The sequence below is a fragment of the Aphelocoma coerulescens genome, chromosome 25 (genome assembly GCF_041296385.1).
Source record: "Aphelocoma coerulescens isolate FSJ_1873_10779 chromosome 25, UR_Acoe_1.0, whole genome shotgun sequence".
In the NCBI taxonomy this organism is placed as follows: Eukaryota; Metazoa; Chordata; class Aves; order Passeriformes; family Corvidae; genus Aphelocoma; species Aphelocoma coerulescens.
The window spans coordinates 2,404,062-2,425,452 of NC_091038.1; the positions used below are offsets into that span (position 1 = coordinate 2,404,062).

General features: G+C 62.2%; 2 protein-coding genes across 2 annotated transcripts; one reads left to right on the forward strand and one right to left on the reverse strand.

Annotated features, from left to right (window-relative positions):
- Positions 1-655: 655 nt before the first annotated feature.
- On the reverse strand, positions 656-8,511 carry LOC138098508 (Fc receptor-like protein 4). The gene is given in 10 exon segments (XM_068995081.1): positions 656-678; positions 5,589-5,668; positions 5,746-5,767; positions 6,538-6,585; positions 6,588-6,815; positions 6,996-7,250; positions 7,557-7,787; positions 7,876-7,896; positions 8,309-8,362; positions 8,454-8,511. Coding segments are annotated over 10 exon segments (1,020 nt in total).
- Positions 8,512-9,886: 1,375 nt separating this feature from the next.
- Positions 9,887-20,871, forward strand: LOC138098509 (Fc receptor-like protein 5). Its single transcript, XM_068995082.1, is given in 20 exon segments — positions 9,887-9,917; positions 10,481-10,501; positions 10,590-10,820; positions 11,083-11,352; positions 12,153-12,422; positions 12,513-12,815; positions 12,896-12,982; positions 13,544-13,565; positions 13,764-13,908; positions 14,509-14,624; positions 16,249-16,349; positions 16,911-16,931; positions 17,020-17,250; positions 17,566-17,793; positions 17,796-17,843; positions 18,269-18,538; positions 18,628-18,930; positions 19,016-19,099; positions 19,488-19,509; positions 19,598-20,871. Coding segments are annotated over 20 exon segments (3,066 nt in total). The 3' UTR covers positions 19,860-20,871.
- The last annotated feature ends 520 nt before the right edge of the window (positions 20,872-21,391 follow it).

Here is a 21,391-nt window from a genome sequence, read left to right on the forward strand (position 1 = left end):
GTCTTCTGGGGAATGGGGGTCCCCTTGGTGGGGGAACAAAGGGATGAGGCTCCCAGGACAATGTGGGCTGCAGGGATTTGGGGTCATGGGATGCTGGTCCCAGGGATGGGGCCAGCTGGGGAATGTGGGGCCCTGTGGGACACTGGATCCTGGGGCAATGGGGAAGAATAGGATGGGATCAAGGGTAGGGGAGTCGTGGGGATTGGAGATGCTAGGAAATGGGAGTCCTGGCATGGTGGTCCCAAGGAGGGGGGAGATAAAGAATGGTGGTCCCATGGTTTGGTTCTATGGTGAATGGGGGTCCAAAGGACAGGGAGTGGTTGGGTGGCATGTGGGTCACAGCTCCTTCAGTGGGCGCCTCAGATTTTGGGGTGACCCAGGGCCCAGCACAGCCCCCCCAAAAGAATGTCCCCATGGTGCTCCAAGTCTTCGACACTGCCCTCACCCAGGGCTTTTTCCTCTCTTTATTCTGTTTTTCCCTTATTTTCCTCACTATCACACCTCTCCCTCTGCCCCAGTTTCTGTCGATCCTGGAGGTGCAGGTGCTGCAGAGAGGAGGGGGGGGCTGTGGGGGATGAGGGTGTCCGATCGTGCCCCCCAACACTTTCACTTTCTCTTTCCGGCAGCAGAGGGAAGAGGCCGTTTGTGCTGAGAGTCAGACGGGGGGCGGGTTCTGACCTGGGGGGGCACATCCAGAGGGGTTCTGACCTGGGGGGGGTTCCAGTTCTGGGGGTGACATGTCCTGGGAGGGTCCTGTCCCAGGGCTGCCCCATCCCGGTCAGGGGGGTCCTGTCCTGGGGGATGGCGGTGCTGGGGGGGTCTCTGGACACATTCCTTGGAGGGTCCCTCACTCAGAGGTGGCCCATCCTGGGGAGCCCTGTGCAGGGGGAGTCCTGCCTGCTCCCACTGTCCCCAGCCGCCCCTGCTTTTTAGGGCGTTGGAGGTCAGGATTTTTCCTTTTGTTTTCTTTCTCAGAGAATTTTCTCCCATTTGTTGTTAAGAGACAATAATGACCATACTTTAGAGAGACAAAGAAGTGGCCAAGGTGTGGGGAAGAGCTGCAGCTGGCTGAATTCAGCCTCTTAGCCGGTGGGGCTTTTCTCTTGGGAAGGGCAGAGATACCGAGAGATTTTGGCTTGGGGGTGAGGGATTTTGGCTTGGGGGCTTAGCTCCAGCTCTCTCTTGGTCTGGGGATCAGAGGGAACAGTCGAGCTGCTGCTCACCGCAGGAAGAATTCAGAGTCCAGCCCTGTCCTGCTTCTCCCTTACTGTGGGTGAGCCTTTGCTCGGAAGAGCAGCTGTTGAACTGCGACCTTATTAACAGCGGACCCCACTGGAAAAGGACCCTCACCATCTGCTCGGGTGCCTCAGGGGAAAACCTGGGGTCCCGAGCCCCTCCCTCTCCGAGGGAGCCTCTCCCAGCTGCGTTCAGGAGCCGGGCTGCCGCTGCCCGGCCCCGCCGTTTTTCTGCCACTGCTCTGGTTTTTTCACTACACTCTAACCCAGCACCGCCTGCCTGCCGGGACACCCCGCGGCTCCTGCTACAGCTGCGGAGCTTCTGTTCCATTTTGTTTTGCCACTCTGGGCTCCACTGGCCTATGCCGTCCCAGCTGCTGCTCCCAGGTTCCTGCTGCAGCCCCTTTCGCCATCCCGAGGGGCACCGGGCCTGGCTGCCCTTGGGGGTTTGTAAAGGAAGCCGCTTTTCCATCCCTCCCGCCGGCTGCGCCGCCATCGCCGCGTGAGGGAGAGACAGGGCAGAGCTCCCACCACAGCGCCCCCTGCTGGCGGGCGGGGGGAATCACCACACCCACCCCGCCCGGCCGGGAGCCACCAGCGCCCCTGGCGGCCTCGAGCGGAACTGCAGCGAGGGGAAAGTGCCTGCGTCCGAGAGAGGCACCAGCACTGGTTCTGGTACTGGCTCCAGGTCTGGCACTGACACTGGGTCTTCTACTGTCACCGGCTCTGGTACTGGCACCAGGTCCGGTACCGGCATCGGTCTGGTACTGGCACCGGGTCTGGTGCTGGCAGTGGGTCTGGTTCCAGCACCAGATTCTGGTTCTGGCACCAGGGTCTGGTTCTGGCACCAGGGTCGGTTCCTGGAACTGGGTTTGTGGTTCTGGCACCGGCTTCTGTTTTTTTCATCCGGTTCTAGTTCCGGCACTGGGTCTGGTGCTGGCACCAGGCTGTGGTCCTGGCACTGGGTTCTGGTTCTGGCACTGGGTTTGTGTTAGAAGCTCCGTGGGACGAGGAGCCCGGATCCCAGCGGGGGGAGAGAGAGAGACAGTCCAAACCAGTATGGTTGATAAACGAATTCTATTTATTAGCAGTCCAAAGGCACTTATATAGTATACCAGCTTGTTAGCTCCTAAGTGGCTTAAAGATTATCAAGACACATTTCTATTTCTACATAATTGGACTTACATTGGCAAGTCTCCACAGTCTTGTTATGATCAAAAGAATTCTGTGCTCACCTCCCTTGTTCATTCCCGGATAGCACAGCTGCAAGTTTTTCACTCCCTCTCAGTTTCCTCAGGCCTGTTTGTTTTCTTCACACAGGGACTTTCCCATGGAAAGTTTTTCTCACACACAAGCCTAAAAAACTTCCAGGCCTATTGCTTGCACAGTTATTTTATTGATCCCAATAATTCTATTTCCCAACAGGTTTGTGGTTCTGGCACCGGGTTCTGGTCCTGGCACTGGGATCTGGTTCTGTTTGTTGTTGCTGCCATTGTTGTTTCTTTGCCCTGTTGTACATATATACACTCACTAGTCAAGAACTGTTATTCCTGTTCCCATATCTTGGCCTGAAAGCCCCATAATTTCACAGTTGCAATAGTTCGGAGGATAGGGGGTCGTATTCTCCAAACCAAGGGAGGTTCCCACCTTCCTGGACAGACACATGTCTTTCAAACCAAGACATAGTGACAGCCCAAAATTGGAGAATCCCGTTCCTAAAGCCCGTCAGAGCTGAACAAGCAATCAGCATTTCTGCCAGTTTAACCAAAAAGATGCATTTTTGTCCCAGGGGGAGAGAACCAGGTCCTGTGCCCCCTTGGAACTGGCAGGGGGGACGGTAAGCCATTTGCTGTACTGGGAGCACTGGGAGGGGGATTGCAGAGCTGCTGGGAGCATGGGCGTTGAGAGGAACCAATCTGATTTTCATTTGTGCCTCAACATATGGTACACATGAGGTGGAAAATGACTCTAGGGGCTCTACACATCATGGGAAGCCTGTCCCAGGGAGGCTTCAGCTGACAGCCGATCAGGGGAGAGAAAGCTTCCATGATGGGGCTGTGAGTGACCCCGTACTGGCCAGTGGGACAGATGCCCAGAGGCCTGGAAAAATGCCTGGGAAAAAAATGCCCAGGAAATCGGGCTGTGGGAGGAACCTTAGCACATAAAAGCAGTTAATTCACACAGGAGCCATTTTACTTTGGGTTTCTTGGAGGGATCAGGGGCTTGCTCGGAGGGTCAGCTTGGCCTTCCTCCCTTGTTCCAGTTTGGCCAAATTTAGAACTACATCCTCTGAGAGAAGGCAGGTTCCAAACCAACCCTCCCCCACCAGCTTTGGGAAAAAACACTTTTTCCTTGAAGGAAAGTGAAAGAGATAAAAACTATTTATTTAACAAAGACACAGGGGAAAAAAAGAGACTAATGCTAAATAATGAAACCCCTTGCTGTAGAGGGAAAACCTGGGAAAATTTCAGAGTCCTTCCATTGTCTCTCTCTCTCCCCATATTTGGAGCTGGGACGAGGTGGTGGGCCCACCTCCAGGGCCAAGGCCTCGGTGGAAATTCTTCCCGATGTATTCTGATGTTGAAACAGTCCAGCAGAAAAAAGGAAAAAGACCAAAGTCCCAGGAAAACAAAAGTTCAACTCTTCGTCTCTCTCCGGAGAAGAAGAAAACCGAAAGCTGGCTGAACAAGCAAGCAGGCGCTTCTCCTCTCCCCTCCCACAGCAGCAGAATGCAGAAGAAAAAAAAATGCAGAGAATGAGAGTGTGTTATCTCTGTCTGTGTCCTTGAAAGGCACTGCTTGGAGAAGTTTGCTCAGTTTTCTCTCTCTCTGCTTATGCTCAGTTTAAAAGCATAGAAAGGCATCAAACTAATTTCTGGGCATAGAGCAGTGACAGGGAATACAAAATCGAGTCACCCCAAGACATCCCGCCCTCGCCTTTTCCTCCCACGACCCTGCTTCCCTGCCCGCACCCGTTCTGCCCTGCTTCGCCGCTCCTGCGAGGCAGCTCATGGCTGCGACAGCCTGATGCTCGGCTGCTTCCCCAACAGAGCGGGCACCTCATGCACCAGCCTCAGCCGCCGCCGTGTTTCCCGCGTTGCCTGCGTTGCAACCAGCGTGCTGCACCAGCCCACGGCGGTACCAACCCGCAGCACCAGCCCATGGCAGCCGGCCCACAGCAGCTGGCCCACAGCCGTTCTACGCCAGCACCAGAGACGCGCTGCCACAGCATCTCCTGAAGGCCGCTTTGGCCATCAAAGCAAGGAAGGTCCAGGGCCCTGCCAGGTTCCTGCTGGTGGACGAAACGTGCCGGGGGAAGTGTTTGGGGTTTGTTCCTTGTTGGGGGCTTTCCCTGGACATCGTTCCTTTTGTGACCCTTTGGATTCGGAATCTTGTTGTTGTTGCTGTTGGTTTCCTTCTCTCATTGCAGTTTGTAGGAAATTGTTCTTCTCTCAGCCCTTTGGGATCTTTGCCTTTTGTGCCTCCACTGGGAGGGCAAGGGAGCAGCAGCCCCTGGTTTTCAGTGCCAGCCCAAAACTGGAGAATCCCATTCCTAAAGCCCGACAGAGCTGAACAAACAAACACCAATTCTGCCAGTTTAACCAAAAAGCTGCATTTTGGTGTCAATGACAGGGAAAGGGGTCCTGTGCCCCCCTGGCACTGGGAGGAGAGGTGGGGAGCCATGGGTGTACTGGGAGTACTGGGAGGGGGAATGCAGAGGCACTGGGAGTACAGCGGGACTGGGAGATAGAATGGGGAACATCTGGATGTACTGGAAGCAATAGAGAAGTACTGGGAACAAGATTAAGGAGCCCTTGGGGGTTGTGGGAGCAGTGGGAGGGAGAATGGGAGGTACTGGGGACAAGGGGACGGGGAGCAGAGAGCCTCACATGGTACTGGGAGTACTGCGGGGAGCAGAATGTGGAAGTCGCTGTGGTACTGGGAGTACTGGGATGGGGAGTGGGGAACCACTGAGGGTACTGGAAGTGGGACAGAGGAACCCCTGCTGGTACTGGAAGGAGGAATGGGAAGCACTGGCCACCCTATGCAGCTCCCCTCCCCCAACTTGTGACCACCTTCCCAGACAGGTTGGGAAACCACTGAAACTGAGGGGGAATGGGAGATCCAGTGCCCCCAATGCCCCTTTAGTGGCCCCAGAATCACATCTTGTTGTCCCTGCTGTCACTGGGTTCCCACGGCCGTGTGTGGGCTCCTGGAAGCTCTGCATAGGTCACCTGGAGGTCCTGGGGTGGGGTGGTGCAGGGGGATCCTGTGAGAGATACTGTTTGTGGGTACTTGGGTGGGGGAGGTGACACCCATGGGTGGCGTGTCCCCATCCCTCCCCTGTACTCACCCCCTGCCCGCCCAGTGCCTACAATGTGGGTGTACAGCACCTCCCCCTCTTGCCAGGGGCCTGAAGGCTCCGGGGGGGCCCTGCAGGACAAAAGGGGGTGTGAAGGGTATCTGCAGAGGAGGGAAAAGGCAGTCCATGGCCACAGTCCCTTACTCACCTGTCCTGGGGCTTCCTGGCTGCTGCAAGGAAAGGTGGGGGGATGACTGTGGGGTCCCCAGGGCTTCTGAACCCTCCTTGGACCCTGGGTCATCCAACCCCCTATAGGACTCCTGATTCCCTCCAGGACCTCCAAACACCCCCAAAGCCCCCAGAACCTTGAACCACCCCAGTACCGCTGACTTCCCTGTGACCTCTGAGCTCCCAGAAGCCCAAGCCTGGCAGGGAGATGCACCCCCCCAACTCCCCCAGAATCCCTGAAGAGCCCTCAACATCCCTGTAAAACCCTCCAAGACCACCTCAAAGACCCCAGCAGGTCCCAGTGCCACCCCAGTATTCCTCAAGGTCCCCCACGGGATGATCCCGGAGTCCCTGAAGACCCCTCCAAAGATCCCAGCAGTCAGAGCCAAGGTCACTGGGGCTCAGTCCCCACCATGTCAGGGGCTGTGGGTGCCACCCCATGGCCCCCCAGTCTTGGGGCCTCTCTCTAAACCAAGGACCCCCTTCCACCCCCATTGTCACCCACCCTTGTGTTGCCACCACTGACAGCTCATGGTGACTCCCAGCAGCAGGACCAGGAACAACAGGGACCCAGCAACACCTGCAGCCACTGCTGGGGAATGAGGGGTTCTGTGCGTGGTTCCACCTGGAGACAGAAGGTCATCATCACCCAGGACTGTGACCCACGGTGGCAGCGGCAGTCATCCAGAGTGGGTTGGGATGGGGATGTGATGGATGGGATGGGTGAGACGGGGGCTGCTGAGACTGGTGGGCTCCCCATCCCCGCACTCACTGCGCACCGTGACGCGGAGCCGGGCGCTGCTCTTCCGCACGGCCCCCGCTCGGAGCGCAGCTTGCAGCTGTAATTCCCCTAGTGGGAGACCCCCACAGCGGGCAGCAGGAGCTGCGGGGACCCCTGCGGGCCTCCCACCAACCGTCCGTGCCGGTAGAAGAGGTGCAGGAGGGGGGCTCGGGGCTGCAGGGGGCTGGTGGGGGTGAGGCAGCTGAGATTCAGGGGGGACCCCTCGGTGAGCTCGGGGGGACCCTCCAGCACCGGCACCGGGAACAGCTCTGGGAAGGAGATGGGGTGGGGGCGATCACCCCGAGCCAACAGGAGAGGGGGTGCTGAGGTGTGGATTGTGAGGATGCTCACTCTGCAGTGTCAGCAGGTGGAAGCGCTGATGCACAGCGTGCTGGGGATGAGAGTGCGGGTATCAGAGTATTTGGGGTAGCGGCCGTGTGGGTGCTCACCGTGCACTGTCACAGTCACTGGCACTGACTCCAGCCAGTTGGTTCCCATCTGGCAACTGCAGCGGTAGCGGCCACCGTGATGCAGCTGCAGCGGGGACAGGGACAGCTCTGTCCCATTGAGGGGCCCACCCAGATCCTTCTCCTTGTGGTAAAATCGCACCCCGGTGACTGACTTGTTCTGCCTGGCCCGGCAGCGCAGTGTCACCGTGTCGCCCTCCAGCAGCGCCCGCGCCGGCACCTGCAGCACCAGCCGGTCTGGGGGACAGGAGGGTCCCATCACACTGAGAGGATCGAGACAGGTCCAAGGTGGGTCCCCACGGCACTGGGGACCTCTTGGGAGAGTCTCCATTGCACGGGAGGATCCCAGGAACACCAGGGGTAACCCCATGGCATCGTGTCGCCCTGAGGGTCCCATTACACTGGGATGTACTGGGATGCACTGGGATGTCCCTATATGCAGGGAACAGGCTCTCGCCATACCAGGGGTGTGAAGCCAGCCACAGAGTGGAGCCCACCCAGACCCACTGGGGACTACCCTGAACATTTCTGATCCCCTCTCACCATTCAAGACGCTCAGGGGGGAGCTCAACCCGGTGCCGGGTCTGTCACACTGGTAGGTGCCACTCTCAGTGACAACGACTCGGTTGAGTCCTTGCAGCCGCCAGCGCTGCCCGTCCTTGTACCAGGTGGTGGCACCGGCAGTGCCCGAGCCCTGGCAGGTCAGTGTCACCTGGTCCCACAGCACTGGTGGTGTCCAGGGGGGCTCCACGAGGAGCTGGGTGGTCTGGGCACCTGCAGGTGACAGGGGACACCAGCCTGCCAGGGCCAGCGTGGGATGGGGACAGCGGGGCGGGGACGTGGCATCCCCCCGAGGACTCACCAGCGAGGCCGAGGGTCTGGGCTGGAAGGGAGAAGGGACAGGGCTGGGTGGGGGTGGCACCGCAGGGACAGTGGCACCCGGGGCACGGAGTGTGGGGCTGTCCCCAAACTGTCCCTGTGCAGACACCGGTGTGGCATGGCAATCTCGGGGATGGGGACACCACAGTCACCCCAGGTGGCCTCTGTCCCCAAGGTCACATCCCCATGGTGCTTGTCCCCTTGTCCCAGTCCCTCCATTCCTGTCCCCCCCATTCCATTCCCCACATCCACCCATACGACTCCGGTCACATTTAAGGGCTCCATGCCCATGCTCAGGCTCTGCTGCCCTTGGGGACCTCAGGACACCCCACAGGCCCCCTGTGCCCCCTCCCCACCACTCTCTGCCTCACCAGGGCCCATCCCCGGGGCCTCAGGCCCGTGCCCAGGGCACTCACCCCACAGGAGCAGCGCCACCTTCCCGGCCATCCCGGTGTCCCCAGCCACCTGGGCTGGCTGTCACACGCTGCTGATGCCACCTGTCCCCTGGGTGGCAGCTCTTTGGCCAAAGAGGAAGGAAGCGAGGTCAGGTCTCAGTCCTACGTTTTGGTGGCCCTTGGTGGGGGCAGGGTGGGAACAGGATGGGGGCAGGGTGGGGCATGGTGGTGATGGTGGGGCGGTGTGGGGACGTGGTGCGGACACAGTGGGGACATGGTGTTACCAGAATTTGAAGGCTGTGGTGTGCAGGGAGGCAGGGATGGGGTCCCAGGCGAACGTGGGCTCCAGGGATTTGGGGCCATAGAATGGGGGTCCCCATGGGATGGGGGTCCCACGGGAAAGGGGACCCCGTGAGAATGGGGGTCCTGGGGGAATCAAAGTCCTGGGGAAGGGGGGTCTCAGGGGCTGGAGGTACCAGGATGGGGGTCCTTGGGAATGGAGATGCTCGGGAATGGCTGTCCCGGGATGGGCGTCCCAGGGAGGGGGGACATAGGGAATGGGGGTTCCATGGTCGGGGTTCTCAGAGGAATGGGGGTCCCAGGGATGGGCAGTGGCTGGGTGAGCACGTGGGTCGCAGCTCCTTTCATGGGTGCCTCAGATTTCGGGGTGACCCAGAGTGCAGAGAGGGACAGAGACCCAGAGCCCCCCCGAGGTGCTCGTGGCCTGGGGATCACCCCAGGCAGATTCCGAGGGGCTCTGGCTCTGTGCCCCCCGCCCCACAGGGGCTTTTTCCTCCCTTTATTTCCATTTCTTTCCCTTTTTCCATCATCTTCCAGTCACCCCCAGCAGCCCCTGACCCAGTGATCCTGGGGAGCTCCTGAGCACGGAACAGGTTGAGGGGACCCTGAGGAGGGGAAAAAAAGGGTGCGGGGAGGTTTGGGGGGACAGTGGGGAATGGGGGTGTCCGGCTGTGCCCCCCAACACTTTCTCTCTCGGGCAGCAGAAGGAAGAGGCCGTTTGTGCTGAGAGCCAGACAGGAAGCGGGTTCTGACCTGGGGGGGCACATGCAGAGGGGTCCTGTCCTGGGGTGTGTCCCTGTTCTGGGGGTGACACGTTCTGGGGGGATCCTGTCCCAGGGGTGACACGTCCCAGCCCGGGCATCCCCACAGCCCCCCCACGACTTCCCGCATCCTCGGCACCCCCTTTTCCCTCTCCCCAGGGTCCCCCCAACCCGTTCCTTGCTCAGGAGCTCCCCAGGATCACTGCCCCATGAACGGGGGGGATGTGAAATTGAGGGAGAAAGGAAAAGAAATGGAAGTGAAGAGAGGAAAAAGCCCCTGTGGGGTGGGGGGCACAGACCCAGAGCCCCTCGGAATCTGCCTGGGGTGATCCCCAGGCCACGAGCACCTCGGGGGACTCTGGGTCTCTGTCCCTCTCTGGACTCTGGGTCACCCCACCCTGCACCCACCATGCCCCACCAACACGTGGGGACGAGATGTGACACCGCTTCCTTCCTCTTTGGCCAAAGAGCCGCCACCCAGGGGATGGGTGGCATCAGAAGCGTGTGACAGCCAACCCGGGTGGCCGGGGACACCGGGATGGCCGGGAAGGTGGCGCTGCTCCTGTGGGGTGAGTGCCCTGGGCACGGGCCTGATGCCCCGGGGATGGGCCCTGGTGAGGCAGAGAGCAGTGGGGAAGGGGGCACAGGGGGTCTGCAGGGTGCCCTGAGGTCCCCAAGACCAGCAGAGCTGAGCATGGGCTTGGAGCCCTTAAATGTGACCGGAGTCATGGGGTGGCTGTGGGGAACAGGGGACAGGAATGGAGGGACAGGAATATAAGGACGGGGATGTGGGGACGGGCACGATGGGACTGGGCCAGGTGTGAGCACAGGGATGCAGGAACAAAGGGCCAAGCACCAGGGAGATTTGGTGGTGGCGAGAGGAGCCGTGGGGCTCCTGGAGGTGACCTGGGCCAGCACCAGGTGTCGGTCGAGTCCCCATGCCCAGAGTGTCCACAGTGTCCCCGTGTCCTGCCTATGCCCAGGGTGACAGAGGTGTCCCAACCCCTGAGACCTCTGTGCTAAACCGGTGGCCCCGTGGGGACAGTTTGGGGACAGCCCCACACTCGCTGCCCCGGGTGCCGCTGTCCCCGCGGTGCCACCCCCACCCAGCCCTGTCCCTTCTCCCTTCCAGCCCAGACCCTCGGCCTCGCTGGTGAGTCCTCGGGGGGATGCCACATCCCCGCCCCGCTGTCCCCATCCCGCGCTGGCCCTGGCAGGCTGGTGTCCCCGGTCACCCGCAGGCGCCCAGACCACCCAGCTCCTTGTGCAGCCCCCCTGGACACCGCCAGTGCTGTGGGACCGGGTGACACTGACCTGCCAGGGCTCGGACACTGCCCGTGCCACCACCTGGTACAAGGATGGGCAGCTCTGGCTGCTGCAGGGACCCGACCGAGTCGTTGTCACTGAGAGTGGCACCTACCAGTGTGACAGACCCGGCACTGGGCTGAGCCCCCCCGTGAGCGTCTCCAATGGTGAGGGGGGTTGGGTGTCTCCAGCCTGGCACCCGTGAGGTCCCCGAGGGCTCTGGGTGGGCTCCGCTCCATTGGTCATCCCTTGGTGTGACGAAAGCCCGTCCCCTGCACACGGGGACATCCCAGAGCATCCCAGGGCCAGCGGAGCCCCGTGTTGGAATTGGGGACCCATGGTGCGCTGGGTGTGACCCAATCGGGGCGTCCCGGTGCCATCGGGACCCCACGGAACCCCACGGTGTGACCGTACCCCCCTGTCCCCCAGACCAGCTGGTGTTGCAGGTGCCAGCGAGGGCGCTGCTGGAGGGGGACACGGTGACACTGCGCTGCCGGAGCTGGCAGGACAAACCAGTGACCTGGGTGTCCTTCTACCGCGAGGAGAAACAACTGCAGCGGTTCCGTAATGGGACCGAGCTGTCCCTGTCCCCTCTGCGGCTGCAGGACAGCGGCCGCTACCGCTGCAGGGGCCGGGTGTATTCCGAGCTGTCGGAGTGGAAGGAGTTGGAGTCGGCGCCGGTGACAGTGACAGTGCATGGTGAGCACCCCACAGCTGCCACCCTGACACCCCGACACCCCCACAACCTCAGCACCCCCACAGCCCCTGCCCAGTGAACTCAGGGTCACGTCTTCCCCCTCATTTCCTTCCCTCTCTCATCCCGCTGTTGGTGTTGGAGGGTCCCCCTGAGTCCACCGAGGGGTCCCCCCTGAATCCCAGCTGCCTCACCCCCACCAGCCCCCTGCAGCCCCGAGCCCCCCTCCTGCACCTCTTCTACCGGGACGGGCGGTTGGTGGGGGGCCCGCAGGGGTCCCCGCAGCTCCTGCTGCCCACCGTGGGGGTCTCCCACTCGGGGAATTACAGCTGCGAGGTGCGCTCTGAGTGGGGGCCGTGCGGAAGAGCAGCGCCCGGCTCCGCGTCACGGTGCGCAGTGAGTGCGGGGATGGGCGCGGGGAGCCCTGACAGCCACCACAGGTCCCCCAGTCCTGCCTGGGGACCCCACAGCCCTCCATGAGACCTCGAGAACCCCCATCACTGCCATCTGTCCCCTCATCCCTCACTGTGTCCCCTCACCCCTCCCTAGGTTCACCGCTCCCTCTCTTAGGTCCCTCCATGGTCCACAGGTCCCATCCATGTCTGGGTCCCCAAAACCTTCCCTGTGGTTCCCTCCAACCCTCTCCAGGTCTCCCCTGCCTGAACATCCCTGGGGTCCCTCAACCCCTTCCAAGCCTCCCCCCCCATTTCTTGGCCCCCTTCTACCTCGCTGTGGTCCCGCCAACCCTCGCTGAGCCAGCCCCTCCCCGGGTCCATCACTGTCCGCTGGTGTCCCCTTCCCGCAGGGGTCCCGCTCTCAGGGGTGTCCGTGTTGGCACAGCCCCCCGGGGGACAGGTGGCACTGGGGGACCACCTGGTGCTGAGCTGCATGGTGGCCGTGGAGACAGGTGCCCTGTCCTTCTCCTGGCACCGGGTGGGCTCATGGGCACCGCTGGGCACCGGCCCCCACCGGGAGCTGCTGAATGTTGGGGACAATGACAGAGGCCACTACCAGTGCCGGGCCAGCGATGGGCACAGCGTGGCCAAGAGTGTCCTCCTGAATGTCACTGTCCTGGGTGAGCGGGACCCTCAGGAATGGGGTGACCCCACCCACGGCTGCCCCATCCCCCCATGGCCAGGTGCCAGCCCCGTCTGTGTCCCCGCAGTGCCCGTGGCCAATGCCACCATCAGCCCCGGTGCCCTGGCACACCCGGTGCGTGCAGGTGACCCCGTGACCCTGCGCTGCTCGGTGCAGGTGGGCTCAGCCCCTGTCACCTTCACCTGGCTGCACAACGGGCAGGAGGTGGCCCAGGGTCCCCTCCTGGAGCTCGGGGACGTCCATGTGGGACATTCCGGCACCTACCAGTGCGTGGCCACCAACCAGCTGGGACAGGACGGGCACCGCGTGTTCCAGGCGCTCAGCCCCGAGCTGGCACTGACGGTGACACCGCGGGGACACTGGGACACAGGTGGGGTCACTCGGAGTTACTGGAGGGTGCAGAACCCCCGGCATGGCAGCCGACCCTGATGTGTCCCCCTCTGTCCCCAGCAGTGGCTGTGAACATCGGCAGGAGCCTCCTGTTCCTGGCCCTGCTCCTGGGTGTCATTGGGGGCTGTCACTGGTGGCACCGCCTGGGTGGGTGACAATGGGGCAAATGAAGGTGCTGGAGTGAGGGGAAGCCTCCAGAGTGGGGGGCGATGGGGCAGCACCCACAGCCCCTGAGCTGGGGGAAACGGAGCCCACAGTGACCTCGGCTGGGGGTCCTGGGGGCTTTAGGAGGATTCTGGAGGGTCTTGCTTGGGCTCCAGGGGCACCCCTGGGTGGGCTTTGAGGAACATTGGGCTGGCAGTGGGAGCTCCTGGAGGGCCTGGGGAGTTCCTGGAGGGCCATGCAGGGATGTTGAGGGATCTTTCTGGGGTCCTGGAGGTGTTTTGGGGCAGGCCCTCCTTGCCGGGCTTGGGGTTATGGGGTCCCGGGGGCCTTGGAGGCACGGGGGGTCTTGGTGGCATTGCGGTGGTGCAGAAGTTCTGGGGGTTCAGGTGTGCTTGGAGTGTCCAGGGGGGATCAGGGGTGCGGTGGGAATCGGGGCTCCAGTGGGGATTTGGGGGTCCCGTGGGCGGTGAGAGCTGCTGAGGTCCCAGGAAGGTTCAGGGGTCCCGGGTTCCCCACGATCACCCCCTCCCCTTTTCCTTGCAGCCGCCAGGAAGCCCCAGGACAGGTGAATGGGGGGGCTCCGGCCGTGACTCTCCTTTCCCCCTTCCCCAGACACCCCCTCAGGCCCCACCTTATCCCCGCAGGGCTCCCCCCGGAGGAGGGGGAGCTGCTGGAGCCCCACGGCTTGGGCAGCGAGCGGGCGGGGAGTGAGTACGGGGCTGGGGACAGGGACACGTCCCCCACGGGTCTCACCCCCTCCCAGGTCCCCACAGCCGCTGTCTCTGCCAGCGCCCCCACGGGTGTCCCCCGGCCCTGCCCCCCCTCGGCATCCACAAGTGACCAACGCGGAGCTGCCGGGACCCTACGAGGGACAGCAGGACCCCGGTGCCACCTACGAGAGTGTGATGTGACACTGGGGGAAATTGGGGATCACTGGGAGGCATCGAGTCCCCCCAGGGGTCCCTCACTGCCCTTCCCAGCACCCCAGAGCCTCCCCATTCCCCCTCCCAGTGCCAGGGGGAGCACAGGACCCTTTTCCCTCTTCTTGGAGCCAAAAGGCAGCGTTTGGATTAAAGCGGGAGAAATGGGGTTGGTTTGTTCAGCTCTGCCTGCTGAGCTCGGGAAGGAGGAGGGTCCCGCTCAGGGTGCTGAGCAGATCCTTGTGGGATTTGCCTGAGTTTTGGGGCTCCCTCAGTGCCTTGGGCAGAGGGACAAAATGATCCATTGCTGCATTTCCGGGCTGCTTCCCTCGCAGCTGCCCCGCGCAGGGGAAGGAGCTGCCGCTCGCTGTTTGTCCCCTCTCGGTGACACCCGGCCAAGGGCTCGGGGACCTGCGGCGGTGCCGCCCCGTCCCCTCGGGCACCGATCCCGCAGCTGCCGAGCTCCTCGGCCCCAGCTGGAGCCCGACAGCAGCGGGAGCGCCCCGAGAGCCCCGGGACGGAGCCGGGCCGGCCGGCGGGGACCCACCAGGCCAAGCCACGCCAGCGCTGCCCGGTGCTCCCCGGTAGCCGCCGGTGGCCAAAGCCCCGCAGCCGGCGCTCCCCGAGCGGCGCCTGAGCCCCGGAGCCGCTGCGGAGCCTCCGGCGGGCCCGGCCCTGGGGCGGGCGGGCGGCGCCGGGGGGAGGTGCGGGGAGCGTGGCGGGGAGCGGGGAGCCGGGGGAGGAAGGCCCGGCACTGCGGGAGCGGAGTCCTGGGCTCGGGCACTGCCGCAGGTCGCGGCTGCCATCGCGCTGCGAGGGCCGGGACTGTCCCGGGCTGCGGGGAGCCACGGTGCCGATGTGGCCCAAGCGGCTTTTGTGCTTCTCGCAGGGCTGAGCAAACCACAGCCACGCCTTTCCCCCCACACAATTCTCACCTTGCAGCAGCTCTAAAGCTGCGAGAGTCAAAGCCCAGGGGGTGGGGGGACCCTCAGGTGCTGGCTGCCCCTGGGGCTGGCCAGAGCAGGGCTGGCCAATGCCCATCCCTGCGCAGTGGGGCTGTGGAGTGGCCGGGCCCCACCCTGGGATGGCCACTGGTCCCCAGGTTCCCCCCTGAACAGGGACCCTTCCAGAACCTGTCAAGGGAACCCCCAGAGCCGCCATCCCTCAGGTCAAGACCTGCCCCCTCCCCCAGCCTGGATACGTCACCCCTGGGACAGGATCCTCCCAGGACATGTGTACTAGTTTGAAAACAAACCAGTGAGAGGCACCAAGTCAGAATAACAATTTAATGGAAATTAAAGAAAAGGAACAGAAAGTAAAAGAAAACACTGACAGAGTCAAGATACAACCTGATTCCCTATTAGGCAGAGTAGTGGTAGCAGTCTGGTGGAATGTGGCTGCAGTCCTCTGAAGTGGTGATCCTGTAGTAGAAGGGGTCTGCTCTTCCTCAGAAAGTTCAGCGGTGGCTGTGTAGCTCCTATCCTCTGGAAATCCAGTGGAGCCAGTGTCTTTCATGCTCAGAGGCCCAGTTATATCCACGATGGGATGCTTGGTTCCTCCCTCTGGGTGGAGCATCTCACAATGGAGTAATGAGTCATGAGGCCAAGTGTTGATTAGGCTCGTTAACAGAAGATAGTCCGGAGGGAGTTATCTCTGAGTCATGGGCAGGACAATGATGGGCCATGAACAGCAAGAGAGTCTGGGGGGAGGAGGCAAGGAAACACTGCCCCTCCTGATTTCAACAGCTCATGAGGATGGTAATAGAATACACCTCAACCCAGGACAACGTGTCACCCCCAGAACAGGGATCCCCCCCCCCCAGGACAGGGCACCTCTGGATGTGCCCCCCCAGGTCAGAACCTGCCCCCATCTGACTCTCAGCACAAATGGCCTCTTCCTTCTGCTGCCAGAGAGAGGAAGTGAAAGTGTTGGGGGCCACAGGCGGACACCCCCATTCCCCACTGCCCCCCCAAACCTCCCTGCACCCTCCGCACCCCCTTTTCTGCCTCCTCAGCGTCCCCTTAACCCGTTCCCTGCTCGGGAGCTCCCCAGGATCGCTGAGTCAGGGGCTGCTGGGGGTGACAGGAAGATGATGGAAAAAGGGAAAGAAATGGAAATGAAGAGAGGAAAAAGCCCCTGTGGGGTGGGGGGCACAGACCCAGACCCCTTCGGAATGTGCCAGGGGTGATCCCCAGGCCACGAGCACCTCGGGGGGGCTCTGGGTCTCTGTCCCTCTCTGGACTCTGGGTCACCCCACCCTGCACCCACCATGCCCCACCAACACGTGGGGACGAGATGTGACACCGCTTCCTTCCTCTTTGGCCAAAGAGCCGCCACCCAGGGGACAAGGGGCTCCGGCAGTGTGTGGCAGCCAGCCCGGGTGGCCGGGGACACCGGGATGGCCGGGAAGGTGGCGCTGCTCCTGTGGGGTGAGTGCCCTGGGCACGGGCCTGATGCCCCGGGGATGGGCCCTGGTGAGGCAGAGAGCGGTGGGGAGGGGGCACAGGGGGTCTGCGGGGTGCCCTGAGGTCCCCAAGGGCAGCAGAGCCTGAGCATGGGCATGGAGCCCTTAAATGTGACCGGAGTCGTGAGGTGGCTGTGGGGAACAGGGGACAGGAATGGAGGGACAGGAATGTAAGGACGGGGATGTGGGGACGGGCACGATGGGACTGGGCCAGGTGTGAGGACAGGTGCAGGGACAAAGGGCCAAGCACCAGGGAGATTTGGTGGTGGTGAGAGGAGCCATGGGGCTCCTGGAGGTGACCTGGGCCAGCACCAGGTGTCTGTCGAGTCCCCATGCCCAGAGTGTCCACAGTGTCCCCGTGTCCTGCCTATGCCCAGGGTGACTGCGGTGAGCCAATACCTGAGACCTCCGTGCTAAACCGGTGACCCCATGGGGACAGTTTGGGGACAGCCCCACACTCCATGCCCCGGGTGCTGCTGTCCCTGCGGTGCCACCCCCACCCAGCCCTGTCCCTTCTCCCTTCCAGCCCAGACCCTCGGCCTCGCTGGTGAGTCCTCGGGGGGATGCCACGTCCCCGCCCCGCTGTCCCCATCCCGCGCTGGCCCTGGCAGGCTGGTGTCCCCTGTCACCCGCAGGCGCCCAGACCACCCAGCTCCTTGTGCAGCCCCCCTGGACGCCGCCGGTGCTGTGGGACCGGGTGACACTGACCTGCCAGGGCTCGGGCACCGCCGGTGCCACCACCTGGTACAAGGACGGGCAGCGCTGGTGGCAGAAGGGACCCGACCGATTTGTTGTCACTGAGAGTGGCACCTACCAGTGTGACAGACCCGGCACCGGGCTCAGCCCCCCCGTGAGCATCTCCAATGGTGAGGGGAGTTTGGTGTCCCCAGCCTGGCACCCGCGGGGTTCTCGAGGGCTCTGGGTGGGCTCCGCTCCATGGGTCACCCCCCTGGTGTGATGAGAGCCCATCCCCTGTAAATGGGGACATCTCAGAGCATCCCTGTGCGAGCGGAGACCCGTGTTGGAATTGGGGACCCCTGGTGCGCCGGCAATAGTGACAGTGCACAGTGAGCACCCCACAGCCGCCACCCTGACACCCCGACACCCCCACACCTCAGCACCCCCACAGCCCATGCCCAATGGACTCGGGGTCACTGTCCCTCCTCTTTTCTCCTTCCCAGAGCTGTTCCTGGGGCTGGTGCTGGAGGGTCCCCCTGAGCCCACCGAGGGGTCCCCCCTGAATCTCAGCTGCTGCAGCACCCCCAGTCCCCTGCAGTCCCGAGCCCCCCTCCCGCACCTCTTCTACCGGGACGGGCGGTTGGTGGGGGGCCCACAGGGGTCCCCGCAGCTGCTGCTGCCCGCTGTGGGGGTCTCCCACTCGGGGAATTACAGCTGCGAGGTGCGCTCCGAGCAGGGGCCGTGTGGAAGAGCAGCGCCCGGCTCCGCGTCACGGTGCGCAGTGAGTGCGGGGATTGGCGCCGGGAGCCCCGACAGCCACCACGGGTCCCCCAGTCCTGTCTGAAACCCTCCCCGGGTCCCCAGCACTGCCCCAGTCCTGTTCATCCCTCCCTGGGTCCACCCAACTCCTCCCTCCATCCTTTCCCCGTTCCCTTCCCATGTGCCCCTATTACTGCCCCAGGTCCCTCCATCCCTCACTGGATCCCCTCCCAGGGCCCATCCGCTCCCTCTCTGAGGTCCCCCAATGGTCCCCAAGTCCCACCATCCCTCTCCGTGTCCCCTCACTGCTTCCAGGAGTTCTCCCACACCCCCCTCCAGGTCTCCCCTCCCTCAATCCTCCCTCCTTTCCTGGGGCCCCTCTCTCTCACTGGGTTCCCCTCCTACTGCCCCTCTTTCTCCTTCTCCTCCTGTGTCCCCTTCCCGCAGGGGTCCCGCTCTCAGGGGTGTCCGTGTTGGCGCAGCCCCCCGGGGGACAGGTGGCACTGGGGGACCGCCTGGTGCTGAGCTGCGCGGTGGCCACGGGGACAGGTCCCCTGTCCTTCTCCTGGCACCGGGTCAGCTTGTGGACACTGCTGGGCACCGGCCGCCGCCTGGAGCTGTGCCACGCTGGGGACAATGACAGCGGCCACTACCAGTGCCGGGCCAGCAACGGGGACAGCGTGGCCGAGAGTGTCCCCCTGAATGTCACCGTCCTGGGTGAGCGGGACCCTCAGGAATGGGCTGACCCCACCCACCACATCCCCATCCCCCCAGGACAGGTGCCAGCCCCGTCTGTGTCCCCGCAGTGCCTGTGGCCAATGCCACCATCAGCCCCGGTGCCCTGGCACACCCGGTGCGCGCAGGTGACCCCGTGACCCTGCGCTGCTCGGTGCAGGTGGGCTCAGCCCCTGTCACCTTCACCTGGCTGCACAACGGCAGCGAGGTGGCCCAGGGTCCCCTCCTGGAGCTCGGAGACATTCATGTGGGACATTCCGGCACCTACCAGTGCGTGGCCACCAACCAGCTGGGACAGGACGGGCACCACATGTTCCGGGCGTTCAGCCCTGAGCTGCCACTGATGGTGACACTGCGGGGACACTGGGACACAGGTGGGGTCACTCGGGGTCCCGGGAGGGTGCAGGACCCCCAGGGTTCTGGGTGACCTCGGTGTGACCCCCTTTCTCTCCCCAGCAGTGGCCTCAGTGTTTGCCGGGTCCCTCCTGTTTCTGGTCCTGCTCGTGGGTGTCATTGTGGGCTGTCACTGGTGGCACTGCCTGGGTGGGTGACAAGAGGGGGATAGGGGTCCCAGGGAGCTGTAGGGAGCCCCCAGAGTTGGGGAGCAGTAGGGCAGCACTCACAGCCTCCCCCAGTTGTGAACCTGCTGGGGGTCCTGGGGGGTTTGGGGCAGTGCTGGAGTGTCTTACAGGGATGCTGGGGGTTCTTTCAGGGTTACTGGGGGATTTTGAGGGGGTCCCTCTTCCTCCTGGGCTTTGGGTTCTTGAGGCTGAACTGGTCGGGTGCACCGGTGCTGTTCATGAATTTTGGGGGGGCTCCAATGATGCTCGGGGGTCCTGATCAGAGCTGAGAGTCCTGTAGGGGTTCAGGGTTCCTGTGTGGGGTAAGGGACACAGGGACCCCACAATCACCTCCCTTCTTTCCTTTGCAGCCACCAGGAAGCACCAGAAAAGGTGAGTGGTGGGCTCCAGCCACAATCCCCCCCTTACCGCCACCCCACAACTCTCCATCCCCTCCCACACATTGTCTTTATCCCCACAGGGCTACCAAGGAGCCCCCGGCCCCCCCAGAGGACGGGGAGGTTCTGTACACCCACGTCGTGAGCACCAAACAGGCGGGGCGTGAGCACAGCGGTGGGAGTGGGACAGTGCCATGTCACCCACCGGTGTCACCCCCACCTTGCTCCCCCCCACTGATGTCTCTTGCAGGGCCCCCCCGCATTGCTGTCCCCCAGGAACCCCAGGTGACCTACGCAGAACTGCTGGGACCCCATGGGCGACCGTGGGACCCCAGTGATATTTAAGAGATCATGCTGTGACACTGGGGGGGAGCTGGGGGGGACACTGAGGCCCCCAACCATGGGTACCCACATGTGTGTGCTGCCCCTAAAAATCTGCCCCTTCCCTCCCAGTGGAGGCACAAAAGGCAAAGATCCCAAAGGGCTGAGAGAAGAACAATTTCCTGCAAACTGCTCTGAGAGAAGGAAACCAACAGCAACAGCAACAAGATTCCAAATCCAAAGGGTCACAAAAGGAACGATGTCCAGGGAAAGCCCCCAACAAGGAACAAACCCCAAACGCTTCCCCCAGCACGTTTCGTCCACCAGCAGGAACCTGGCAGGGCCCTGGACCTTCCTTGCTTTGATGGCCAAAGCGGCCTTCAGGAGGCTCTGGATTCTCTTGGCCCCTTTCCCAAACCCTCCTCTGCCGTGCTCCCCCACACCATGATGTCACCAAGGCCCTGGGGGTGTTCCAGAGCCTCCCCCTTTCCCAGGGCAGTTGGGATCAGTCCGTGGCACAGGGTGGGGTGTCAGAGGCAGGAAATGATTGATGTCTTGAGACATTTTGGAACATCTGTGTCTTGACCCTGAGTTCTCTTGAAATCCAGGAGCTGGTAGCTCTGTGTGCGTTTTTCTACATCTTTTCTTTCTATCTTCTTCTAATCCTCTCTTCACGGAACATTTTGGGCTATGCAACATCAAAATGGTTTAAAGCTTTCTAGGTTAAATGGTCTAAGTTAATGCTATGGTCAGTGTTTTATGGTGTACTAATTTTTTTGCCAAAGTTTGTTGTTTTTCTGTGTTTGGGTATTTTTGACCTCTTGAGAATATCTGGCTGATATTTCTCCCATGCGTCAGCCCAGAGAAAAAGATCATCTTGGTTTAAAAGGCAAATGTCTGCCAAGGAAGGCGGGAACCTTCCTGGAATAGAAAGAAGACCCCTCCCTCCAAATTACTGTAACTTTGAAATTTATGGGGCTTTCAGGAAAATATGTAGGAAAAGGAATAGAAACTCTTTGCTACAAAATAAATAGAACAGAACAGAAAAAACCCCAAGACAAGAACAGAAGCTTCCAACCTCTGAAGTGCTGTTTTTGCGTATTTGGTGCAGTTGTGGCCACAGCCAGCAGGGGGCGCTGCAGGGATCACGCGCGGCCAGCAGGGGGCGCTGCAGGGATCACTCACGGCCAGCAGGGGGCGCTGCAGCGATCACTCACGGCCAGCAGGGGGCGCCCCGGTGCGAGCTCGAAGCCCTCAGGGGCGATGGCGGCCTCGGACGGGAGGGAGGAGGGGAAATCGCTCCTTTTGCAAACCCACGGGCACCGATCGGTCCCGGCACCACCACCGGCAGCGGGCAGAAGCGGCCAAGGCAGCAGCTTCGATCGTAGTGCCCAATGGCAGCGGAGCAGTGTCCCGGGGCCAGGCACACACCCTGCGTACCACCTGCGACCACTCTCCCCGATCCCAAAGGGAAGGAAGGCAGCACCCAGCCCCAGCCCAGTCTCGGGCCCACAATACCCAAAAACGCCCAACTTTTCACTCCCTTCTCGCCCTTC